This window comes from Herpailurus yagouaroundi, unplaced genomic scaffold (genome assembly GCF_014898765.1).
Source record: "Herpailurus yagouaroundi ecotype Mexico unplaced genomic scaffold, PumYag 267, whole genome shotgun sequence".
In the NCBI taxonomy this organism is placed as follows: Eukaryota; Metazoa; Chordata; class Mammalia; order Carnivora; family Felidae; genus Herpailurus; species Herpailurus yagouaroundi.
Window position 1 is genome coordinate 284,635 of NW_024412484.1, and position 15,271 is coordinate 299,905.

General features: G+C 60.5%; 1 protein-coding gene across 1 annotated transcript in view; it reads right to left on the reverse strand.

Annotated features, from left to right (window-relative positions):
- Positions 1-3,703: 3,703 nt before the first annotated feature.
- SARDH (sarcosine dehydrogenase) overlaps positions 3,704-15,271 on the reverse strand; it is a 53,077-nt gene continuing 41,509 nt past the window's right edge. Inside the window, exons 14-17 of the mRNA XM_040461482.1 lie at positions 9,061-9,223; positions 8,442-8,610; positions 6,664-6,799; positions 3,704-5,199 (exon numbers count right to left, since the gene is read on the reverse strand). Of these exons, the coding sequence (XP_040317416.1) occupies positions 5,074-5,199; positions 6,664-6,799; positions 8,442-8,610; positions 9,061-9,223 (594 nt within the window). The 3' untranslated portion in view covers positions 3,704-5,073. The remainder of the gene's footprint in view (positions 5,200-6,663; positions 6,800-8,441; positions 8,611-9,060; positions 9,224-15,271) is intronic.

A 15,271-nucleotide genomic window follows, 5' to 3' on the forward strand; every position in this document is an offset into this window, starting at 1 on the left:
GTCTGGCCTCTCCACCTCCATTTCCTTGGGCAACAGGCACCATCCCTGTGCCCCGCAAGGACTTGGCAAGGGCATCTGGGAGAAATGGTTTATTACCTAAAAGCAGCCCGTCAGGGCGAGGGTACTACTTTGGTCCAAGTCCCTCGAATGACCCTCGGGGCTCTTCTGAGCAGTCCAGTGGAGGAAGAGTGAGGGTCTAGCAGCCTGGGTTCCCATTCCTCTCTCTGCTGTGTGGCCCTGGGCCAGCCGCTTTCCTTCTCTGGGCCCGTCTCCCTTGCTGCCCATTGAGGGGCAGGGGCTGCGAGGGTGGCATGACCGGGCAGCTGTGAAGTGACCTGAGTCCCAGGCCGAGGTGTGCTCATGCAGGATTGATGCTGAGAGGGTCCGGAGGGGGGCGGCGTGGGGGGCGGGCGTTCTCAGTCTGTACGCTCCAGCCAGAGCAGGTGTATCTGCCTGAGCTGGCCCCAGGACGCTCCAGGGCTGTGCTGCCCGGTGGCCAGGGGCCTCATGTGGCTATTCAAGCATAATTTTCAATGAATCAAAATGATATACAAGGGAACATTTGGGTTCTCGGTCACACCTGCCACATTTCAGCTACATGTGGCCGTGGCTGCGATACTGCACGGATAGAGTGCACTGGCTCGTCGCAGCAGGTTCCCCTGGGCTGCGCTGTCCCCCGGGGCTGCGGTCCCAGACAGCACCAGCCTCACTGAGCGGTGGGGAGGGGGGGGACACATGCCCGATGGGCCGCAGCGGGCCCGGCCCCGGCGGGCTCTGCAAAGAGCAGCCGGATGGTCCTTCATGCTGCAGAAGGATTGGCCTCCTGGGCCCCCACCCCACCCCGTGCAAAGCCTCAGCAGCGCCCCCCATCGTGGCCAGCAGAATGCTCCCACAGGTCCCCAAATGCCCCGCAGGGACAGGCTCCCCCAGCTGCCAATGGCTCTCCTGGTCCCCGGCCCCCGCCCCCCCCCCGCCCACCCATCCTGTCGTGCGGACGGAGAAACTGAGTCCCAAGGATCCCTGGTGCCCCCACCTTCTCTCCGCTCCGCTGCAGCGAAAGACAAAGCTTCTGATTACAAAGCACCCCCGTTTAGTCCCCCTCTAGCCCTTGTGACATGCACTGAAAACCACCAACAGTCTCCCTGGGACACGCACCGTTCTATTTTCTCCACACACACCCACCAGCCTCACGCACACACTCCACGTTTCCCTGATTTTTGGGGAGGTTCTGGGATGGAAGGCAGCCCGTTGTGTCCCGGGAGTCCCAGGCCAGAAACTTCTGTTTTTGTGGAAGATTCCTAACAGGGACTCGGGGAGCTTTCAAGGGAAGATTCTAGACTAGAATCCAGGAAGCTCTCCCTCTGAGATTCGGAACTTTGGGGGGGGGTGGTGGTGGCCCCCTTGAAAACCTGACTTGAATGGGGTGAGGAAGCCGCCCTCAGCACATTTGCTCATAAACAGAGGAGGTCTGGACCCAGAACGGACTCAGGAGCATCACAGTTGCCCCCGAGGTGGCCCCACTGTCCCCCAGTCCCCGTGGTCCTGGGTCTCGCCAGCCCCCCACCCTCCACTCTCCTGCCTCTGGTCTGAGCTACTCATCCAGTCCCAGCTGTGGGGCAGGCCCTGGGGGAGGCTCTGGGGCTGGATCCTGAACAGAACGTGGGGCCCTCCCGGCTTTCATGGGTGGGGGCGAGGGTACAGATGGTCAACAGACAATAAGGAAGCGAACAATATGCAGATAGCAGTGAGCATCGAGTAGAGCGGGACATGTGGGTGGCCATTGGGGACAGGCTTGTTGGGAAAGGAGAAAGTGATGCTAAAGTCCTGAAGGAGGTGAGGAGGGGAGTCCGAGAGAGCAAAGGCCGCGAGGTGCAGTGCGGTGGGGAACAGGGGGGAGGCGGGCAAGGCTGAGCGGGGGTGGGGGGGGGCCGTGGGAAGTTGAGAGGCCAGAGAGGCTGCAGGGGGGGAGGCAGTGGCCGGTGGAGGCCGGTGCAGTAACCAGGAGCCAGGTGGTAGCCGTGGGGGCGGGAGAGGGGGTCAGGCTCCAGATGTGCCCAGAGGGGAGAGCCGAGGAGATTCACCGGCAAATGCTAGAAACTGAGTGAGACGGTGAGGGACACCAGGACTCGTTCAGAAGAACCAGGCCGGCAGCCCGGAGGCCTGATGCTGTGGCACACACTGTCTTCCCACCCCTCGTCCTGTGCCCAGGTGCCCCTGGCCTCTTGCGCATCCTCTCATGGTGGGTGTGGGGAAGAGATGAGCACTCAGGCCCCATCCGGACTAGACGGTGCTCCCACCGGAGCAGGGAGGGTCCTCGGCAGGCAGGAGCCCCACCGGGGGTGTCCCCAAGCTGGGGCAGGGTGGGGAACATAAGGACCTTGCCCCCCCCCCCCCACCTCCCATTTGCAAATGGCCTGGCTGAGGCCCAGATGAGGCATGATCCTGGCCCTGGTCATACGGCAGGTCAGACCCACCCCAGGACCTTAGCACACGATGGGCTGCTTGTCCACAGTCACTCGGGGTATGATTCTAGCGCCTCTCTTTCCCCAGCACTTCCGTTGTCCCTTCTATCTGCCGTGCTGGAGGGAGGAGGGTGCGTGCCAGTTCTGGGCATGTGAGGCACCTGGGAATGGAGTGAGCTGGGAGTCACCCGGGCATTCTACTGCCAGGGCCGTTGGTCCCCCCTGGGGAGGCGGGCACCTCCTCCCTGCCAGCTGGGCTCCTCCCCACTCACCCCTGGAAGACCAGAGGTGGCGGGCCAGCCGCCTGATGCACGAGCCACTGCGGACCCGAGCCGTCTCCGGCAGCCCAGCAAGACCGGCACATAAGCAGGGGGCCTCCCCACCTGCCCTCCCGGGGGGGCACTGCGCCCCCCGCCCCGGGGCCCCCTGAGCTCCAGGGACGGTTGGGGCCAGCACACAGGTTGAGTCTGAGGGCCCCTCTCCTCTCGACTCCCAGCCAAGCTCAGCCCAGAGTTCCTGAAAGGCGGTGCTCAGCCACCGTGAGGGCCATGGTGTCATCCAGTAAAACCTTCAAAAACAGGGCAACAGGTGTCTAGACCAGGGGTGAGAGAGGACTGGTCCGGGGACACTGGCGTGGGAACGCACGCACCCTGCCCTAAGCCACCGAGGCTGCACGCCCGGGGCTGTGGCCCTGCCTGGACCTTCCTGCGGCTGGCAGGAGAGCCTGGGAGGTGGCTCCCTGGCCTCTCCCACGTGGTGACCCGATGCCCTCCCCGGAGGGGCCGGGTTATTTCCCCGCGGCAGAGAAGCAAACGTACCAACAGCGAGGGCTCGAGTCAAAGCTCCTGTCTCTGAGCTCAGCCCCTGAGGGAGCGGTCAGATGGGAACCTGGATCGCCCCCCGCCCCTCACACTTAGCCTCCCCCTACCCAGGACGGGCTGTGGGGGGAACACGTATCCCGGCCCAATCCAGGGCTCTGGGGCCAAACCGCGGAGCCTGGGGAAGCAGGCCAGGCCTTCTGGGAAGCCGTCTCCCCTCCTCTCCACTTCTGGCCCCTCGGGGTCCACTGGGCTTCCCCCAGACTCTCTCACGCGGGAGCCAGGCCTGCGTGTGAGCCGGGAGGCTACAGGTCTCCGGATCTCCTCTGCCGGAGGCGCGCAAAGCCCTGGAGGCCCAAGCTCCGCAGCCTGTGGTCTGGCGAGGGGGCCGAAGAGCTTTCCAAAGGCCATGTGAAACCCAAACATCTTCCCACGACTTCGACTTTATTAGTCTGACCTGTTCCAGCGCGGTCCACGGTGGGGCTGTGTACCATGTGAGCATCTGAAAGCAGCCAGGGCTCGCCAGGGACTGCCCCCTGCCCCAGTGACCATGTGGCTTCCTGCGAGCGTCTGAGGGGACCCTGTCCTCCTTGTCCCCCCCACACCCGCCACCTTCTGCTCCCCAGAGAGTCAGGCATGCCGGGCAAGGCCGCATGGGCTGCCCCTGGGCTGCCCGGTGGGCTCCGAGATCCTGCTGGGGTGAGCCGGAGAGGTGACGGGGGAAGGACCGGGGACGGGGGCACGGGGCGGGACACACGCTTATCCTGGCCAGGAAGGGGGGAAGAGGGTCACACAGGCAGATGTTAGAGAGCTCTGAAGGCCCAGAGAAGGGGTGCGGGGGAGTCACCCCTTTAAAGACCCTGTGCGAAGCCCTTCCCCGGGGCCACAAGTGGAGAGAGCGGGGAGGCGGGAGCCACGTCCCAGTCACAAAGCAAGGACAGAGGCCACAAGGCAGGAGGGGTCTGTCGGGTTCTCACCCGGCAACACGCCACTCCTTCACGGACCTAGCGAACAACGTGCTCTTGGGGAAACTGAGGCAGGAGGTGGGGCTTCTGCATGGGCAAGGGAGGGCACCGATGTGAGACCCACCCCTCCCACGCCCTGCTTCTGCTCACCTATTTCACCAGCTGGTGGTGCTCAGAACGCTTTCCCGTGTGAGAAACAGGTCAAGGCAGGAAGAACTGGCTTCCTGGATCCCCGCCTCTGCCAGCCTCTGGGGAACGGACCATCCTGCCCAACGGCCTGGCCGCAGGGACCCAGCCAAGCTGGCACCCCTGTTCTCTGCCTTTAAACTGCGCCCGAGGCAGACAGTACTAAACAATCCTCACTCTGTCCCTAATTCCAGATGCCCCTGGAAACTCTCCAGTGGTGCTCTGCTCTGGACAGTCTGCTCGTCAGGCAGGCCTGGGATACCGGGCAGATCCCTTTGCTTCCCTGCTTCTATACTGGGCTTACTAGGGGTTAACTACGCACCTTCTCGGAAGCTTCTAGAGGGTCACATGGCACGCTCCCTGAGCCCAAGACCTTGCAGCTTTGTTTTGGGGGGTAGGGGTGGACTAGAGGCCAGCCTCTGGTCAGTGACCATAGGACAGGCCCTCTGGGTCTCCTGTCCGCTCGGGTGGTATCTGTTTGGGGGGCGAGCAGCTCTGCACTAGGAGGGCGGGGAGGACTCCTCTCTGGCCGGGTCCAGTCCTGGGCCAGGGCGGCAGGCCCCGTGGGGAGGGTCAGCGAGGGACGGAGCAGGTCTCAGCCTCCTGATGCCCCGAGGCTCCGCCCCGCGGGGGGGGGGGGGGTCAGTAGATTCCCTTCACCCTCTTGTTGTCAGGGTCGAAGGGAGACTTCAGGTGAGCCCGGGCAGGGTAGGCCACCCCCATCCGCTCCAGAGCATAGTCACCACTCTTCACAAAGTCCAGAGAGACCTGTTGCAGAACACGAGGGGGTGTGGGTCACCCGTTACCTGGCGGGTGCTGGGCTCCTATCTACCTGCTTCCCGGAGGGCGGGCTCGGCCTCACCTGTTCCCTCTGGGCCAACCCATCTCTGCGCCACGGGCCCTCCTCTGAACCCAACAACCGCCCTGAGCCCGTAGGAGCCCTGATTGGACTTGACCGCCTGGGGTCCCAGCAGAGCCGCGGGCTGGCAGCCCGTGGGGACACCTCCAGCTGCAGAAAGTGTGGATCCCTGCGAAACCGGGGAACAGGAAAAGGACCGTGTGCCTAGACCCTGGGCACGCTGGCTTCGCATGGGGATCCTGCCCTCTCAGTACAGGGGCCGCACCCAGGGCCAGCTGTGGGCAAGGCACCGTGGGCTCTGCTCCTAGAGATCTCTTCTCTCCTAGCAATGCAGGACAGGCAGCCCGGGTCCCAGGACCCCCAGAGGCCCAGGGTGGGAGCCCCCTGCCCAGGCCTGCATGCCAGGCCCGGCACGTCCCTGGCACCCCTGCCTGGGCTGGTCTGACTCACACCCGCCTCCTCCTTGCTCATTCTTCCAAGTGGATCTCCCTCTGGGGCCTCTGCTGGCCGCACATGGGGGGAGCTGCAGCCTGGGGTCCTCCGAGTGTCTAAGGCTGAGGCTGGAAAGCTCAGCCCCGGCTGGGTGAGCATCTCAGCCCCCACGGCCAGAGCCTTTCAGCGCCTCAGTTTCCCAGCTGCCACAGGGCTGGTGCAGAACTCCAGGGAGCAAGGCAAGCAGGCCCAGCCACAAAGGTGCTATGGCAGTGAGCTCCTCCCCCTACTCGCTCGCGTCACGGCGTCCAGCCCATGCCACTGACACCCTCGTGACCAGCCAGCCAGTCTGGCAAGTGCTTCGAGCCCCCCCCCGGGCTCTGACCCCTGCAGGCCCTCAATGGGCCCTTTCTCTGCCTCTGCTCCCCCTGCCGATGTGCAGGGAGGAGCCGGGCTCAGTGCGGGTCACTGGGGTTTACAAATGGTCACGTGGCAAAACGTGTCTATGGCTGCATGTGTCCGTACGCGAGTACACGTGTGCGTACATGCGTGTGCAGGCACATGTGGGACGAGGAAAGAGAGGAGAGGAATGCGCTCTTGGGAGGATGAGGTCCAGGCCTCTGCTCTCCCTGGCGCCCACCCCAGCCTCGAGGTTTGGGTCTCTGGCTCCAGGAGCAGAGGGCGTTAGCCCTGGCCCAGAGCCTCTTTCTGACCAAGAGAAGCCTGGAGCTCCCAAAGTCGGATTTTTTCAGAGAGAAAATACAGAACTAGCCACTGACCCCGCCAGAGACGCGGCCCCATCAACCGCGACCTCGCCGCGCCCGGTCGCCCAGGTCCAGCGTGGCGCAGGGGTACAGGCGGCACTGGGGCGCTGACAGGGAGCCTGACGGGGAGCCGAGCTTCCCTGGGCGGAGCCAGGGTGGGGGGTGGGGCGGACTCACCGACTGGCCGCTGGGGTCCCGGATGTAGCCGTAGGCGAGAGTCTTGTCAACGGCAAACCCAAAGTCAGCCCTCCGGACGTGGCCTACCACCTGGCCATTTCTCCAGATGGCCTCCAGGCCGAACATGGGCACTTTTCTGGAAGAAGCAAGAGAGAGCTGGGGCGCCGGAGCCCCCAGGGGGGACACCCGCGCCCTGGGGCCTGGAGCCATCCCAGTGCCTGGCCCCCAGGTCGCCAGGCACAGCGTCCAAGCGGATGCCCGAACGAGAACAGACCACTGCCGGGCCCTGACTTCTGCGTCTGCAGGGACAGACCCCAGGTATTTGGGAAAGGCCCGCCGTTTAACTTGCTTTTCCTTGACTTCTGAATAATTGAAAGCCTTATGCCCCCGAGGCTTGTTTTACCATGGTTCTTTCTCCACAGAACGCTGCATTATCTATCAAAAGGACTTTTCTTTAGCATGAATGCAGACTGTAACATTTGTGAAAATTCAGAAGAGAAAGCGCAGAGATTAGACTACAATCACAGATGCTCCAGCGCCCGGAAGTGCCTGGCATATTTAGTGCAAATCTCTGCAGACTCGTGCCTCTGGGTGTTGGGTCGATGTTTGTGGAGAGCCTGACGGGTGCCCGGGGCCGGCCGCCCCCCAGGAGAGGGTGGCACAGCAGTGTGGATCCTGCCCTGGGCAAAGGCGCGGGGACGAGGCCTGGGGGCCTCTGGCTCTGGGCCCCGAGTGAATGAGGGAAGAGGGTGGGACAGATGGCGGTTCCGCGGCAAATCCCTGCCCTTTCGTCCCCCCCGGTCCTGTGGGGCACATGCTGTTTGCACGTGAGGAAACAGGCCGGGGTAGGGGGCATCCTGGCCGTGTCCTTCCTCAGGACCGGAACCGCCCTGGCTGCCTTGGTGGCCCTGCAGAGAACACCCGAGCGGGGCCGGAGGGCTGTGGCGGGTGCATCGGAGGCTCCCGGAGCCAGACAGACATCAGGCTGCAGGTGCTTCCCGGAGGGCCAGGTGGCAGAGGGGCTCCGCAGGGCTCTGCTCCGTCTGCACCCCCAAACTGGAGCCTGGGCTGCTCCCCAGCAGGTGGACAAGCGGCGTGCGGGGGGGCCGGTCTGACCGGAGCCCGGGGAGAAGCAGCAGGGCGATGACAAGCCACAGCTCGGCTCCCCCTCTGCCCCCCCTCATGTCTCCTGACACTTCTGTTGATGGCTCCAGAAACCCGGGAGAATGGCCGCGTTCGTGGGAGCCTGTCAGCCGCAAATCAGCGAAGTCGAGCCGCCGTCCTGGAGACCGTTGCTACCCAGGTTCCCGCGAAGACACCAGCCTGGGACTGTCAATTCAGAGTCACCCGCCCAGGTGGAATCCTGGGACAGCATGGGCCAGATCCCGAGGACATAACTGAGCCACCTGCTCAGAGCTCCCCCGCTCCGGGGGCAAGTGGAGGGGTCGGGTCCCCGGAACGGGCTCTCCTTCCTGCGGCTGGGTTACCCTGTCCCTTGGCACCCCAGGTCTCCAGGCCGCGGCCTGGCCTTCCCTCCACCATCTGTCGTGGGGGGGATTTAACCGGAACATGGTGAGAAGTCACGACACGGTGACCGGGAAGCTGGGCCCTCAGCCCGGGTCCACCCATGGGAGGTGGCCTGGCGGCACCTTTGTCTTTCAAAAGCTGTGTGTGAGCAGGGTGTGTCCCAGCCCCCACCCCCCCCCCCCCCGGGTCCCCTCGGGCCCTGCTGACCCCGTCCTACTGGACGGACAGACGCAGGACCGCGGGCCACTCACTCGTCCACTGTGAAGCACACCAGACGTCGGCGGAGGCCCTCGGCCCGCTGCTTCTCCAGGGCCTCCCGACCCAGGAAGGGGACCGCTGACTTGAGCTTACAGGTGAAGGCCAAGCCCGCCTCCAGGGGGCTGTCGTCGGGGCGCAGGTCTGCGTGCCAGTGCCGGTAGCCTGCGGGGAGGACACCCTGGGGTCGGTGCCCAGCCGACGTGGGGGGCGGGCTCCTCCTGCACCTGCAGAAGGTCCCCTGGGCGAGGCCCCGGGAGCAGATGCCCCTTCCAGCCTCTGCCCTGCCGGTGAGCTGTCAGGGAGGGACCCCAGCAGCCCTGCCCTCCAAATCCAGCTCCGGCCCCGCCCCCCCAAGGCTGGGCAAGCACCCCTCCCCCTCGCCCTCCAAGTGCTGCTGTCAGGGACCCCAGCCCCGGCCCCAGGCCTGCGTGGAAGCCACGGTCTGTGGGCAGTGCAGGGGTTGGTGGGGGGAGGGCTGGGGAGGCCGACAGAAAGGGGCAGGCGGGAAGGGGGGTGGGGCAGGGAGGAAGCACAGGGGCCGACCCCCCCCGCCCCCCCACCTGCAGCGTGGCTCCGGGCAGCCCGGGGGCGCCCTGTGGGCCCCACACACACCTTTCTCGATGCTCAGGGAGTCGATGGCCCGGTACCCGGCGTTGACGAGGCCGTGCTTGGTGCCTGCGGCCATCACAGCCCGGTACACGGGCACACAGGCTGGCTTGGGCACATGAAGCTCCCAGCCCAGCTCCCCCACGAAGGAGAGCCTCATGGCCCGCACCTGGGGGCACAGGGCACGACTCAGACCCAGGCTAGGGTCAGGCGACCCAGGTCGAGCGCCTACTGTCACCATTCTCACTAGCTGGCCCCGGCCCTGGCCGCCCAGCACACAGGGATGGGGTCTCCAAGGACAGAGCTCCAGACTGCTCTGGAAATCTCTAGGGGGAAAGAGGGGTGTCAGCACTGGGAGCAGGAGAAAGCGGACACACGGTTCCCAGGCCTCACTCTTTTAAGTCACTGTGCACGTGTCCCGGGGCAGCCGTACCAAATGGCCACAGACCGGGGACTTAGAGAGTGTGTTCTCTCCCAGTTCTGGAGGCTTGAGGCCCCAAATCAAGGTGGCAGCACTCCGTGCTCCCCCCAGAAGCTCTGGGGGAGGGTCCTTCCTGCCTCCTCCAGCCACAGGTGCTTCCTGGGCTTGTGGTCACATCCCTCCAGTCTCTGTGTCACACGGCTTCTCCTCTGTGTCTTGTCTACTTTGGTCTCTTATCAGGACACTTGTCACTGGAGCCAAGATCCACCCTGGTCCTGGACGATCCTGTCTTAAGATTCTTCTTACCTGAGTCACAATGTCAAAGACACTACGTCTAACTGAGGCCACACTCGGGTTCTGGGCGGGGGGCTAGGACGCAGGCACCTATTTTGGAGGCCACCATTCAGTCACCACAGCGACCTTTGGCAAGTCTCCTGGCCTCCCTCTGGCCTCAATTTCGCCATCTGTAAATGGGATCAGGAGCCCGGCTCTGTCTGTTTTAAGAAGCTCTGAGGTCTGGGGCGCCTGGGGGCTCCGTTGGTTAAGCATCCGACTTCAGCTCGGGTCACGATCTCACGGTTTTTGAGTTCGAGCCCCGCGTAGGGCTTTGTGCTGACCGCTCGGAGCCTGGAGCCTGATTCGGATTCTGTGTCTCCCTCTTTTCTGTGTCCCTCCCCAGCTTGCACTCTGTCTCTCTCTGTCTCTCTGTCTCTCTCTCTCTTTCAAAAATAAACACCAATCAATCAATCACTTGAAAATAAAAAAGAAGCTCTGGGGTCTGTCTGTGAGGGGGGAGTTGCTGGGAGGTCGGTGGCCCAGCTCAGGGGTCACCGTGGCTGCACCCGATGGGTTCTGACACATTAAGAGGGGAAGCAGGCAGGTGCTGAGTCGGCACTGTGATTGCTCCCCGGCCTGGTCAGCCTTGGCCAGATGCTGGGCTCTGAAGACACACACAGCCTCTGCCCCCACCCCCGTCCCTGCCCCGGCCTGGAGTCTTAGAAGGCGAGAACCAGAGGCACAAGCCAGTTCTCTGGCAACCACGCTCAGGGTGGGCAAGTGTTGGGCAGGAAGGTGCCTGCCTGGGAGGGCCCGCCCGGCCCGGCTGGCAGGTGACAGAGCTTCCCGCTGCAGACAGGCCTTCCCGGAGAGCAGGGGCCAGGGCACCGAGCTGGAGCAGGTGCGCAGGGGAGGACAGAGAGAGAGGGGCATACAGTGGGGTCGAAAGGACCTTTGTGAGGACCACTTCAGTGACAGCTGGGTCCCAGGGGCCAGCAAGGGACTGTGCGTCCCCAACGCCCCGGAGAGGACAGTGCTGTTGACACAGTGTTCCCTGGGCTACGTTCTGCACACACATTCCGTCACTGGAGCACTTCTCCCACATGGTGGCAGAGACCCATGTAAATAACATCCAGGGGATGATGCAAAAACAGAGGCCCAGAGGCGCCACGCGTCTCTGATGGGGCAGCTGGCCTCTGGGTACCAGGCTGGCGGCTGTGTGGGGGCCACAGCCAGCAGCGGGCACCGCCCTGCCCGCTGGCCTGTGACCTGTCCTGTATGGTTGGTTTGCTTACTGGTCATTTACAACCCAGCCACAGTGCCTGCTTCCTGGCCTTCGGGCAAATCCTCGAGTCCACGGTGTCCCCGGGGGTAAGGCCTGAGCCCGCAGCTCCAGGACCGTCCTTGTCACAAGAGGGACATGGAAAGTACAGCAAAGTGCAGAGCTCACGGGGAGGAAGGAGCCTACCCCATCGCTGCTGTGAGCCTGTGCGGCTCCAAGTGGATTACTGTCTACACAGGAGGGGGCAGAGGCCACTCTCCCGAGCACAGACCCAGCTCCTTACAAACCTGACACTTTAATCGCATTGCTGCCGAGGGGTTGGATTCTGAAAGCTCTGGAAACAGTGAACATTTGCTCTGAGTTGCCATTTGCCCAGGCCTCTCAAAAAACTCACAACCGACACAGAAAACGTACTGTTGACATTTCCCTGCTTCCCTAGTGCAAGCCGTGGGCCCCTGACAAAGATTGCCTGTCAACGGGGTTCTAATTTTAGACAGCCCACGGAGGAGCTTGGGGCTCAAAGCCAATCTCATTTTGAAATAGGAAAAATCATTTTTAAAGCTCCCCCATTAATGGCCCAGGTTCGTGTCAGACACACACGGTCCCAGTTAAGTGAGAGGGTCAGGCCCTGGGGCTCTGTGATTTCATCGGTGGAAAGCCTCTTCCCAGCCTCTTCCACGGCTCCCAGGAACCCCACCCCCACCCCCCGCCCCACTCCCCGGGGCCAGGGGCCGGCTGCCTGGCTCTCTGCTGCACCCTTGTGCACAGGTTCAGCACACAGTAGGTGCTAAATAAATACTTCCCAAACGATGGAGTAAAACAGGGGCAGATGGGCCTCTGCTTCTGGCAAATTGAGGGAGTTTGGGGAAGCCCAGGTGCATTTCTAAGTTCACAGAATTGCTGGTTTTCAAGACATCTTGCATTTGTTTCCAGTGACGCAGTGGATTTGGGGGAGGGGGTGCTCATTTCTTCTGAGCAGGGACACACAATAAAGAGGAAAAGCTAAAAATGAGGATATCTGGATCATGGGCTCTGGTCAGTCTCTCCTCCCTGCCTCAGTGTCCCCATCTGATAGATGGGAGAGGACAGTGCTTCTGATCATCAAGTTCAGGGGAAGCATGGTGCCTGGGACACAGTCACCTGCCAGCAAAGACTGGGTTGGACTGCCTTCAAAAGCAAGCCCCAAACCGAGGCAAACCCCCTTGCAAAAGAGAGCCCCACTCTCTTACAGGAGCCACAGGCCCTGGATGAAGTCACAAAATCATGGAAGGTCATCAGGAAGGACCTTAAATCAGGACCCTTCTCTCACCCTAAAGGCCCCCCAAGATACTGTTGGAATTAATAAACACAGGCTCAAAATCAACACACAAAAATCAATGGGGTGTTTATACCTTAGCAATGAACAATCCAAAAAGGAAATTTTTTAAAAACCCCATTTATAATAGTATCAAAAAGAACAACATACTTAAAAAGGAACCTAAGTATGGAGGTAAAAGACGTCTACACCGAAGTCTACCAAACTTTGCCGAAAGAAACGAAAAAAGGTATGAATAACTGGGAAGACATCCCATGTTCATGGATTGGAACACAGTATCATTATGATATCAATACTACCCAACGCGATGTGCAGATTCACTGTATCCCTATCAGAATCCCAGGGACGCTTTTTGCAGAAATAGAAACATCCATCCTAGCATTCATATGGAATCTCAAGGGACCTCACACAGCCAAAGCAATCTTGAAAATGAGTAAGGCTGCAAAACTTGCAGTTCCCGATTCCGAAACTAACTACAAAGCTCCCGTAATCGAAAAGCGTGTGGTACTGGCATAAAAATCAGACAAACAAACCAATGGAATAGAAAAGCGGGCCCAGAAATAAGCCTTCACGTGTGTGGCCAAACGATCTCCAGCAAGGCTGCCGAGACCACTCAATGGGGAAGGGACAGTCTCTTCAACAAATGTGTTGGGAAAACTGGACCTTCACATGCGGAAGAATGAAGCCGCATTTGCGCCATATACGAACATTAACTCAAAATGGATTAAAGACCTCACTGTACGTCTTAGAACTGTAAAACTCCCAGGAGAAACAGGGGAAAGTTTCATGACATTGGACTTGGCAATGATTTCTTGCATATGACACCAAAGGCACAGGTAACAAAAAGCAAAATTAGTCAAATGGGGCCTAAGTCAAACACGAAAATGTCTGTGCATCGAAGGAAACAGCCAACAGTGAAAAGACAACCTACAGAGGGGGAGGAAATATTTACAAATCATATATGTAATAAGGGGTTAATAACAAGCATACATAAAGAACCCCTACAACTCAACACCAACAAAACAACCCGACTGAGAAACGAGGAAAGGATAAATAGAACTGGGGTCTATCCATACAATGGAATATCATCATCCAATAAAAGGAAGGAGATTTTGACACCTGCTACAACACGGATGAACCTTGAGGCCATCGTGCTAAGTGAGATAAGCCAGACACAAAAAGGCAAGTCCTATATGATTCCACTTCCGTGGAATCAAAGTAGTCACACTCATAGAGACAGAAGGTAGCTGGTGGTTACCGGGAGCTGGGGACAGGGCCAATGGGGGTTGGTGTTTAATTGCTATGGAGTTTCAGTTTTGCCAGATGAAAAAGTCCTGGAAATCTGTTGCACACCAATGTGAATCCAGTTACTACTACTGAACTACGTGCTTTAAAAAGGTTAAAATGGCAAGAACAGAACAAACACCCGTTTCCCCATGGATGGGCACCTAAAGCCCAGGGGGACCGGGTGGCTGCTTTCTTAATGTTTTGGGTACCAGGAGCAAGGGAAGGGCAGCAGACGCTCGTGCTGACACCGGTCCATGACGGGCCAGCCACCCACAGAAGCGGCAGGCACCACGGTGGCCGAGAGCGTGAGCTCGGGTTTAAATCTGAGTCCCCAGGGGCACCTGGGCGGCTCAGTCAGTCGAATGTCCGACTCCTGATTTCCGCTCAGGTCGTGATCTCACAGTTCGTGGGATTGAGTCCTGCGTTGGGCAAAGCATGGAGGTTGGCTGAAGATTCTTTCCCTCGTCCTCTCTCTCTCTCTCTCTCCCCCCCCACTCCTCCCCCTTCAAAAAAAATAAACTTTTAAAAATAAAAATAAAAAAAATAAATAAGTACATAAAAAGTCCCCTGGTGACTGATGTCCCTCTGAGTCTCTTCTGCAAGTCCAGGATGATAACAGTATGTCCTTCATTGGGGCACCTGGGAGGAGGGCTCAGTGGGTCAAGGGTTCAACTTTGGCTCAGGCACCATCTCTCGGTTCGTGGGTTCGAGCCCCGCGACGGGCCCTGTGCTGACAACTCAGAGCCTGGAACCTGCTTTGGATTCTGTGGCTCCCCCTCTCCCTCTCTCTCTCTCTCTCTCTCAAAAATAAATAAACATTAAAAAATTAAAAAAAATAAAAACCCGTATGTCCTTTGGAGGCTCACAGGAGCACTCAATAGAATCATCCCCATAAAGCCCCAGGCAGGGTGCTCACCACCGGGGAAGTGGTGTTACCGGCCCAAATAAGGAAGCGGGGACTCAGGGGGAGTTTGGTCGCTTGCCCCAGGCCCGCTGATGTCCCGGGAAATGTTTGATAATCATCTCCCGGGGTGGGGTAGGGGGGTGTTCTGTAGCACTGAGCACTTTCCGTGGTGTAAATGCTCCTCCCGCTGCTGGTGATTTCACTGTGGCTCACTAGTCTTCCTACAGATTTCACCGCGGCTCTCCCGCTGGCACCAGCCCACCCAGTACTCGGAGGAGGCCTCGCAACTGGGAAGCAGGCAGCACGCGGGGGGGGGGGGGGGGGCGGGGGGGGGGCCCGCCAGGGCTTCCAAGTGGAGAGCCCATGCGGGTGCCGTAAGATCCACACTCTCTGCCCTGACGGACTCACTCGAAGGTTGTTGGGTGCTTGGGTTCTAGCAAGACGTGATCCAGGAGCTTGCCTCCATGCTTGGTGACTCAGGGCGCTCCTGCCGGCTTTCCGTGGACGGGACGGGAGTCCAGGGAGGTGCTGGGCCGCCGCCTCGGCTCAGATCAGAGGCCACGCAGGGGCCCCTGGGCAGGGGAGGCCACGTGGCTCCCGTGGGATGCCCTGGGCACGTGCGTCACCAGAACAAGCCCGGAGTGTGCCTTTCCGGGTAAATATCGCAGGAGGGCTCCGGCAGCTGTGCCCACGGACTCAGGCCAGCATGTCCAACCTTTTCAGATCACATTA